The sequence below is a fragment of the Sebastes umbrosus genome, chromosome 15 (genome assembly GCF_015220745.1).
Source record: "Sebastes umbrosus isolate fSebUmb1 chromosome 15, fSebUmb1.pri, whole genome shotgun sequence".
NCBI classification, from domain to species: Eukaryota; Metazoa; Chordata; class Actinopteri; order Perciformes; family Sebastidae; genus Sebastes; species Sebastes umbrosus.
Genome location: NC_051283.1, coordinates 26,696,393 through 26,706,292, shown reverse-complemented (window position 1 = coordinate 26,706,292; position 9,900 = coordinate 26,696,393). Strand labels below are relative to the sequence as shown.

At 41.8% G+C, this 9,900-nt stretch overlaps 1 protein-coding gene across 3 annotated transcripts; it reads left to right on the top strand.

The window, feature by feature from the left end:
* Position 1: 1 nt before the first annotated feature.
* usf2 (upstream transcription factor 2, c-fos interacting) lies at positions 2-9,455 on the top strand. 3 transcript variants are annotated; one of them, XM_037795816.1, is made up of 11 exons: positions 5-309; positions 1,536-1,579; positions 1,785-1,945; positions 3,430-3,549; positions 4,851-5,007; positions 5,107-5,191; positions 5,478-5,522; positions 6,780-6,838; positions 7,021-7,112; positions 7,699-7,827; positions 8,981-9,455. In XM_037795816.1, exons 1-11 carry the CDS (start codon positions 272-274, stop codon positions 9,068-9,070), a joined length of 1,020 nt encoding a protein of 339 aa, XP_037651744.1. In that variant the 5' UTR covers positions 5-271; the 3' UTR covers positions 9,071-9,455. The 3 variants fall into 3 exon arrangements, with proteins under 3 accessions (XP_037651746.1, XP_037651744.1, XP_037651745.1); XM_037795817.1 differs by having other exon boundaries at positions 9-309; positions 1,830-1,945; XM_037795818.1 differs by lacking the exon at positions 5,478-5,522 and having other exon boundaries at positions 2-309.
* Positions 9,456-9,900: the final 445 nt, after the last annotated feature.

The following is a 9,900-nucleotide window of genomic DNA, read 5'->3' as shown; positions in this document are numbered from 1 at the left end:
GAGCAGCAGCGCGTCTGTGAAGCTGCGTAAAACACCCAGAGAGCGTGTTTTTTTTTCTTTCTGCTTTTCTGCACAGACGCAGACGGATCCATCCTGCTCGACATCGGCCTCCATTTTAGCTCCTTTGCCCGGTCGGTTGCCTCACGTGTCCTGGACTGTCTTTCTCACATGACCCGTGTGTTTGTCCCCGTGATCAGCGGCTTCCATCTCTCCGTAAATCAGTGTCGTTGAATATCAGCGGTTTTTTTTACACACACCCGCAAAAAGCTTCATGGATATGCTGGAGCAGAGTCTGGACAGCTCGGCGAGGTGAGAGGCTGCTGCTCGCTTCCTGCTCAGACATGGCTCCTTTCACGGCCTAAAAAAGCTTGCTCTCTCTCTATCCTTGCAACCAAATGTTCTCTTTATAATGTGCATGTTTCAGATACTTTTTATATTAACGCATTGTTTCGTTTTTACCGCCTGACTGAATCAATGACTTGCGCATCTTGCAGGAATGATGCGTTTTCAGACATTTTCAGCAGAAACTGTGCGCCCTTTTTGCAAATCTGTATCATCACGATTACTGTTTTATTTACTTGACAAGAAAGACAAAATGCACATCATCAATTTGTGCATTTATTTCAGGGTCACTGTGCTGTTAATGCACCAGATGCAACTATTTTTTTGGATTAAAACGCTTAAATGAAACAAGGAGGGGCAGTATTAGGAGTGTTAGAAGTATTATAGTAATTTGTAAAGTTTGTCTTCCCTTGTGCAGTAAATCAAACCACTTATACTTCAGTTTTAATTATCAAATAATTGTAATTTTCCTCCTGGAAGTTGCAGAAAACATGTTTTTCTGTCACGCCTTTGCACGCCTTGCTATGTATATCACTTTATTTATGTCTTATATCCATCATCTCCTCATGTGACCACCAGGGGGCGCCCTGCAGACACAGCTGCTTTCTCTTTATAATCTGCATGTTTCAGATACTTTTAATATTTATGCACTGTTTGGTTTTTAGTGCGCATCTTGCAGGGATGATGCGTTTGGGCATCCTTGGAAACATTTTCAGCAGAAACTGTGCACCCTTTTTTGCAAATCTGTAACATCACGATTACTGTTTTATTTACTTGACAATAAAAGGCAAATGCATAGCAGCAATTTGTGCAAATATTTCAGGGTCACTGTGCTGTTAATGCACCGGATGCAACTATTTTTTGGATTAAAACGCTTAAATGAAACAAGGAGTAGGAGTGTTATAGTTAATTGTGAAGTTGTTCTATCCCTGTGCAGTAAATCAAACCACTTACACTTCAGTGTTAATTATCAAATAATTGTAATTTTCCTCCTGGAAGTTGCAGAAAACATGGTTTCTGTCACGCCTTTGCACGCCTTGCTATGTATATCACTTTATTTATGTCTTATATCCATCATCTCCTCATGTGACCACCAGGGGGCGCCCTGCAGCCACAACTGGCTGATGAGAGCTTGATCCACATATATGCATCTAAATAATTGACTCACTGTTGTTGTCTTCTTGTTTCTTTAGTCACGACAAACAGGAAACAGAAGAGGTGGTGCAGTTACAGGAAGGTGAGAGCCCCGAGAGCCTGACAAATGAAACAGATAATCAGTTTAATTTCTGAAAAATATAATATGTGATGCATGCATAAGAGCTGTGACTTGATCTTGAACCAATATTCTTGTGAAAAAAAAAAAAAAAAATCCCACTTTCTTTAATCATAATCTGCAGAAATGCATCCACTCACATGTGTTTTTTTTTTATGGTTGTGCCTAGTTGTTGCGGCATCACAGAGAAACATGTTGACCTGTGTTGTTGCAGGAGAGACGGTGGGGACGGAGGAGCATACTGCAGTGACCATCACCGGTGTCCCTCAGGCTGCGTTCGCTGACCACAATGTGCAGTACCAGTTTCGCACAGAGAACAGTGGAGGACAGGTGAGCATGGAGGACCTCTCTTCTGCACAACAATGTGTTTTATATATAAGTTAGTTAGTTAAGATCTACATTCAGGAAGTCTCTTTGAGATTAACATCTTTAAAAGGAGAGACAGGATCACAATATACAAGATCACAGCAACACAAATCAGTCATAACACATACTGATTAAAACATTACTAAAAAATATTAGTATTACTAAAAATATCAGTTAGTAGAACTTTAAAGGTTCTCTATACAATAGAGCATTAATATAGCAGCAAACAACTATTTGCTATGTAAAGATATAGAGGAGTAATGTCTACCTGAGTAGAGAATGAAGTCACTCTCCCTCTGTGTGAGTTGTAATCAGAGCTTCTCTGTGCTTTGTTGACATAGCCGGGCTAGCCCAGCATGCTTTTAGCGCATGTTGGGCATGTGAGCAAAAAAAACAAAAAAATTAGTGGTTATTTGATTTTCGTTTTAAAATACAAAAAATAATATCGAAATACAAGATGTTTTAGTTTATTGGGATCAAAAAGGGATGAACTAAATTTAAAAAACGGCTGTTTTTTTATCTTCTGCAACCGGAAGTTGTCATTTACAAAATAAGAGCGCGTTATTCATTTCCACAGATTTTTTAAAAAATCCACATGGAGCCACTGGAGGTGAGCTAAAGAGCCGCATGTTGCTCCGGAGCCGCAGGTTGCTGACCCATGCCCTACTCGAACGTCCACTAACAGAAGCCTTCTAACTAACATTAACGTTATGTTACCACTCGGAGACTGCACCCATCCTCTCTTGCCCTTGCGGGACCACCGTGGTCCTCCACCACACTAATGTCCGCTTCAGAAAAAAGTCAAAAGAGCCCTCTGTTGCATACTTAAAACACATTGTTTAATCCATTCCTCACATTTTAGCACATGGCCTTCCGAATTCTTTAAATGCAAACTATTGTTCTTACTGCAGCCCCCATTCACAACACTTCAACATGTGGAGTAATCCAAAAGCTTGAGAGGCCTTCCATGCCAAGTTACAGATGCTAAGCTATGATTGGACAATCGCTGTTCGACGGAGGGGTTTAGCCAACGCTCATTTAAGGTTGAAGTTCAGTGTGCTGTTAGGTGGTTGTGAGTCGCTTGGTAAACATGTAAGAATCACACCTAGGTTAAAAAAAATATCAATCATTCTTTGCAATGTTCACATCAGAAAATTTCGTAGCGACTAAACTTCAAGGTGTCATGGAAAAACAGATGAGACTGATGTTAACACCTGATAACCGATTACTCGTTCTTAGAAGCTGAGCAAAAAACAAACAGTACGTGATGTGAGGGTTCAAAGAGTGACTGTGGTTTCAGTGCTAGAGGAGGTAAATGCCAAAAAACTGTTTGCTTAGGGGGTGAAGTTGGCTGCTTTTTATTTACCAAGCTCTGGTTTCATTTTGAGTTTGTGGAGTAAAGTTCTGGAACTTCTAAAGAACTTGTACTCTCTGTCTCTGTCCCCAAGGTGACGTATCGCGTCGTTCAGGTCACAGACGACCAGTTAGAAGCAACGGCTGATGGGACTGGAGCCGTCAGCGTCGTCTCCACTGCGGCGTTCACTGGAGCCCCTCAGGCAGTGGCACAGGTGAGTCAACCTATTGGGAGACTGAAGCAGGTGTAAGGATGTGATTTCTGTCTAATTCAGATGATGTTGTATATCTATTACTTAAAAAAAGGCAAGAAAAAAACGTATGACATTTATTTAACGTAAACTGTTTTGGTGCGTTTGCTGTAACAGGACTCATAGGTTTGGTTCTTATTCTTGTACCTAGAAATACAATAACGATTTCTATTAGTATAAATTCATTGAACTTAATTTTTTCTGCCTACAATATCCTTATCATAATCATAAGTGGGGAAAAAAAATAATTCATAACTGCTACGGCAATGTGAACACTTACACAGACATACAGTCTTATATTATATAAGCCCCATTTCGACCGCAGGAACTTTCCCCCAGAACTGAGAACCTTTTGAGGAACTCTTTGCATTTCGACTGCAGGGACCAGGGTCTAAATTAAATTCAGGGAACATTTTACAGGCCTTTTTACACCACAAAAAGGCCGTGGTCGGGAGGTAGTACTTTCTGAAAGTATCAGAACTTTCGGGGTGGAGTTTGCAGGGATGACCGTCGCTGATTGGTAAAAAGCACACACAGCGCCGCTGCTTCAACTGCTTCAACTCGTGTGCCGCTTCATTCATAAACAAGAAAGTACTCTAGCATCGATTTAAGACCATTTCAGGACGAGGGGAGAACATTTTTCTTTGTTTGATAACATTAAATGTAAAGCTAGGCTCTGCTGTCGGCTTCCCAACTCATTTAAAAAGAAAAAAAGAGTGATCGTTCGTGCGGTAGAAGAGAGAGAGTCGTAGCGCGGCGGTGCCATGAATGAGAGGAAGAAAAGTTATTTTCTGATTGTTTCACAGCGTTAACGTTCTAAAGCAGCAGTAAATATCATCGCAGTGAGACCAAACCTAACGTTATTTTTCCAGCCTTTTTTTTTTTTTTAGATGAAGCAGGCGGGCACGCTGTACTGCAGAGTGTATTTACTGCTGTGATGTTGCTTTTTCATACGTCAGCGGACTAATTTGCCTAATCTTCACGGGTCTTTTGACCATGTTGGAAACACAGAAAACAGTGGGCTGAAGGAACTTTTTAGTAGTTCCAGGATCTAAAAGTCCCGGGAACTTTTGGTGGAAACTCGGCTAAGGAAAAAAACTTCACGAAAATGTGTTGACATGTAGTAACGTTTTGGTGCATCCCGCTAAAACAGGACCCACAGCTTTGTTTCTTATTTATGCCTAGAACTATAGCAAAGCTATAAAATAATATAAAATAATAAGTATAAATTGATTAAACTTGTCCCTGTCTCCCCCTTTTTCCAGGCTGTTATCCAGAACCCTTTCAGTAATGGGGGCAGTCCTGGCGGGGAGACTGTGGGAGGAGAGACACGTTTCGCTTATTTTCCCGCCGCCACCGTCAGCGATGGAACGGCCGTGTCCGTGCAAGCCACCACCGACCCAACGATAGCACAGGCAGGAGGTGAGAAGACACCTTAATATGTAAAAATCCAACAGTTTATAATTCAATCATCGCTTGAGGAGAACTTTATTTTTTCTTCATTTGTCTTTTAAAACCCAGGCCAGTTTTATGTGATGATGAGCCCCCCCGAGGTGCTCCAGACGGCCCCTCGCACCATCGCACCACGCACACACACCTACACTGCGTGAGTATAACCAGACACTTCCCAGCACATTCATCCCATCCCTGAACCATGACTCTCTCTCCTCCTCCACGTGTTTGGCCGACTCCTCACCCCCTTTCCCTGTACCTTCACGGTGGATCGGATGTTCTTCACCCTCTTCCTTTCCCTTTTCTGGAGTGATTTAGTTTTGTCATTGTGTGTACAAATGAAGATATACAAAAAAAAAAAAAAAAAGAATCAATATCCATCATTTAAAACATCCAACATCTGAAAACCACACTCTGTCCTACTTACCTGCCATCCCCAGAGACCTCGGTGAAAGCGAGATGTTGCAGCATGGCAGTTCAAACTGGTGAGAAGAACTTTCACATACGCCCCCACCCTGCCCCCATCATGTGTTGTAGAGACAGACGTCTGGTGGCTCACTAATCAATCATCTGCATCCCTGCATCCTGAATTCTGTGTTGATAGGTTTAGTTAAAGGGATAGTGTGGGTGTTTTGAGGTGGGGTTGTATGAGGTTCTTGTACATAGTCAGTGTGTTACCTACAGGAGATGACGGTCGGCACGCACCCAGTTTTGGAGAACAACACGGAAGCAAAGCGGTGTACTGCTGTGGACGGGGCCAGCAGCAAATCATATTTTAGACACCTAAAAGAAACTCGATATCAGTTGAAGTGTACACTATATTTAGTATATTTTCGCTGGTTTAACTTGCTGTCAGATAACTTTATAGTCCCATGTTTCCAATGAGAAACTGAAGCCGTTATCTTTGCTCTCACCAAAGCAACCAGACTCCATTGAGAAAAAAAACAGTAATTTTACCTCACAGAACACGGTCTTTGGTGAAACCAAACTAACTAAATTCACCAAATAACAAACAAACTAACCGATCGAGGTAGACCAGCAAGACCCGAAGCGAGGTAAAATTACTGTTTTTTTCAATGGAGTCTGGTGGCTTTGGCGAGAGCATAGATGGATACAACGGTTTCAGTTCCCCGTAGGAAAGGGCTCTCTGACTGCAAGATAAAGCAGCGAAAATATTCTAAAGATAGCGTACAATTAAACTGATATTTTTTGTTTTTTGTTTTTTTTAGATGGGCCTTTCTTTTAGGTGGCTAAAATATGATTTTCTGCAGGCCCCGTCCACAGCAGTACACTGCTTTTTGTGCGGATCATCATCTACTGTAGGTAATACTCTGACTGTGGATAAATACCTCCTACAACCCCACTTCAAAACACCCAAACTATCCCTTTAACATGCAGCTTTAGCCAATATCCTATGACTTGAGTCCTGTTAGCACAAATACGGCTAATAGCAAATTATACATCCTAATATCAGTGGCTGAATTCCACAAACCTTCCGCCCTTCAGAGGACCTGAAGGTTCGACTGCGTCTACGCCTTCTTCCCCAAGGCTAATAAAAACCATTTCATGATGCATTCGGGTACTCCTCGTCAACCAGCCAGAAAAATTACAGCGAAAGCAAAAATATTTTCAGATGCATCTTTCTGGTTTGTAGTTCAGGTGTTAACATATCTGGTTAATGTTGGATAATATGAATTTATTGATAATTTCACTGTCAAGTTTGTTTTGCTGTGTTTTTACAGGAAGGTGGAGGGTCCACGGGCGCCCAGAGATGAGAGGCGAAGAGCACAGCACAACGAAGGTAATGTGGTAATGAGCGTCTTCATTTTGTCTTTGTTAGAGGGGATTGTTGAAGTCCATGTTGTGTTTTGTAAATGCTATACCGGTAGAAGTTGCATGTTGATGTATATGTAGGAAATTTTCAGTTTGAAAAGGACTAAAAGTTCATTTCTTTAATCGTTTTTTTCTTTCTTTTTTCTGCAGTGGAGAGAAGAAGAAGAGACAAGATTAACAACTGGATTGTGACGCTTTCGAAAATCATCCCCGACTGTAGCATAGACAGTAGAACTGGAGCGGTGAGTGCTGCACACAAACCAGCCCTCATGATAATAATAATGTCTTCTAAAAGCCCATATATTTCCCCGAGCATGTAAAACAGTGACAGATGGCTACCTGTCTTCATGATTAGATTAAACCTGGCTCTATGAGAGGTCACGCTGCTGGAAAGTGTTTTATGTGTATTATGTCTGTGATCTTTTTAAATTAGCATCTGCGTTACATCCTCTTCCCTCTGTGGGTTCACGTTGCTTGTATGCATGTTGAAGCCGGGTAGTTACATCCAGACTCATATACCTGACCACTATTAGTGCACTTTCTGTGCACTCGGTCTTTTCACCTAATGCATGCTTGCATAACTGATGCTGAAAGTCAGATAGAAACCACAGCCGATGACTCACAGTCTCAGTCCAAATTAGGCTCTATTAGGTAGTTTTTTTACGTGGCTCTGAAATGGTTTTAGTCACTAGAGGAAAGTTCAGTAAAATGTATGTGAGTGACACACAGGGAGGGAGAAACTGAAGGATTCAAAAGAAAAAATGAGCCACAAAGGAAGTGATGAGTCATATTTGCTCTTTCAACATGTCGACGTGTTGTGTTTGTCAGAGTAAAGGAGGCATCCTGTCCAAAGCTTGTGACTACATCCGAGAGCTGCGTCAGAGTAACCAGCGACTGCAGGAGAGTTACAAAGAGGTGGAGCGAGTCGAGATGGACAACGAGCTGCTTAGACAACAGGTCAATTTCCTACTGTGTATATATAGATAAAGTCATTCCATGTGTTCACTCAGCTTAAATTCAATATACATGTTTAACCTTTTATTGTGTGCGATAGAAACAAAAGGAATTTGAGATCAATTATTTTATCTCAAAAGTAAAACAATTACAGAATACACTATGCCTCGTCTAAAGCCTGTTTTTATGCCTGCGCACCGGCAATAGCCACGGCCGAAGGCTTAATGTTTTCGGGTTGTCCGTCCATCTGTACGTACCGTACCTCGTGAACAAGATATCTCAGTAACACTTTGAGGGAATTTGTTCAAATTTGGCACGAACGTCCACTTGGATTCAAAGATGAACTGATTAGATTTTGGTGGTTAAAGTTACTGTAACCTCACAAAACACATTTTTGGCCATAACTCAAGAATTCATATGACGATTATGACAATTTCACACGTCTACGAGGACAAAATTATGACATTTTGAACCGACATGGATGTAAACTGCAACTTGACTGGTTGACGGAGGCGTACAACTGCAAGGCGGATAATTCTAGTTTGTTTCTGTTGTACTGGCTGTCAGTCAGGATGCGTAGTAACGATGTCATTATAGCAACTTGTGCTGCGTTCAAGTCATATAGGAGTTACCGTAATTACCGGTTTCCAGCTTGTAAATAGCGATAACATCCAAGTTGTAACTACAGTTGGAAAAACTTTTCTGAAACCCAAGTCATAAATATGTGAATCTTTCCCATCGCTACCTTCTATATAAGAAATGTTTGGATCTTTTATAGTCCGTCGCAGGTTTCTCCTCGCGGCAAACAGATATACTCAAAAGCTCCTCAAAGGTGACCATTTTCTCTGCCCGTCCGCCGTCTGTGCTGTTAGAAAATTTGAATGTGCACAGACGGGCAAAAACCTGCCGCACGGAACCTGCCGCACGGAACCCCCCGCGAAGGGCCGTGTCTGAGTGTGTGACGTCACTTTGACTGCACGGACACTCGTGACCCTCGCAGATGCAGCAGGAATGAATCACGCTTCACAGACACACACTGAGTTGGGGTCACTAATGTTTTGTACCTTCCAAGGATGAAAACTAAGCTCACTATATGTCTCCTTTTTATATTAATATTGTTTTATGTATCTTAATTATCTTACTTTTGTCTCTCTAGCTTGAGGAACTGAAGAACGATAACGCACTGCTTCGAGCACAGCTACAGCAGCACGGCGTAGAAGTGAACGGAGATGCAACACCACAGTGATTGTGGACTGACTGGACACATGTTAAAACATCACAATGTCGCATCCTCCCACCCACCTGAACAATACAAGGAAAGGAATAAAACAGAGACAATTTCCATCTGAAATTTGACCAGATGAACGCACGCACACGCACGCACACACACACACACACACACACACACACACACACACACACACACACACACACACACAAACACACAAACACAGAGGGCTGGAGAAGAAGACTGAAGGACCGAGACTCCGCCTCCTCCACCTCCAGCTGTTCAAGGCTCTGAAATCCGTTACCTGTGTAGCTACCTGAACCTCTCACCTACGCTTTAAGGAATACGACCTCCCGCACAGCACCATCACCATCACCATCACCATCACCATCACCATCACCATCATCATCACCATCACCAACACCATCACCATCACCATCACCATCACCATCACTGACACCAACACCAACACCAACACCAACCCCACCACCACGTTTGCACCAAACTTTCTTTTTACTTTAAATTATGAACCCACCACAGGAAAATTTACTTTTAATGATATTTTTTTTTTTTATCGTACTGTAAACTTCTCCTACTTATTCCCTTTTTTTGTTGGCATTTGCTGTGTTTGAAGCTACTAAATGTGACATGAATGATAGCTCCCATTTATTTTTAATTTATTAGTGTTTAAGGAGTGTGTACACAGAAAGAAAAGCTGAGAAGTTTAATCTTTCTCCCACCAACAAACACATAATGGACAGACCTTTTGATCATGCTCATCACTGTTACTAAGGGTAGTTTTACTGTCAATGGATCATGTGTATATATAGTTTATCTGTGTGCATTTT

Bases quoted from the DNA above. Each gene is read 5' to 3' on its own strand.
- usf2 (XM_037795816.1), top strand. From the start codon at position 272: ATGGATATGCTGGAGCAGAGTCTGGACAGCTCGGCGAG. The intron at 1,946-3,429 runs GTGAGCATGGAG...TCTGTCCCCAAG, and splicing joins CAGAGAACAGTGGAGGACAG to GTGACGTATCGCGTCGTTCA. The intron at 6,839-7,020 runs GTAATGTGGTAA...TTTTTTCTGCAG, and splicing joins AAGAGCACAGCACAACGAAG to TGGAGAGAAGAAGAAGAGAC.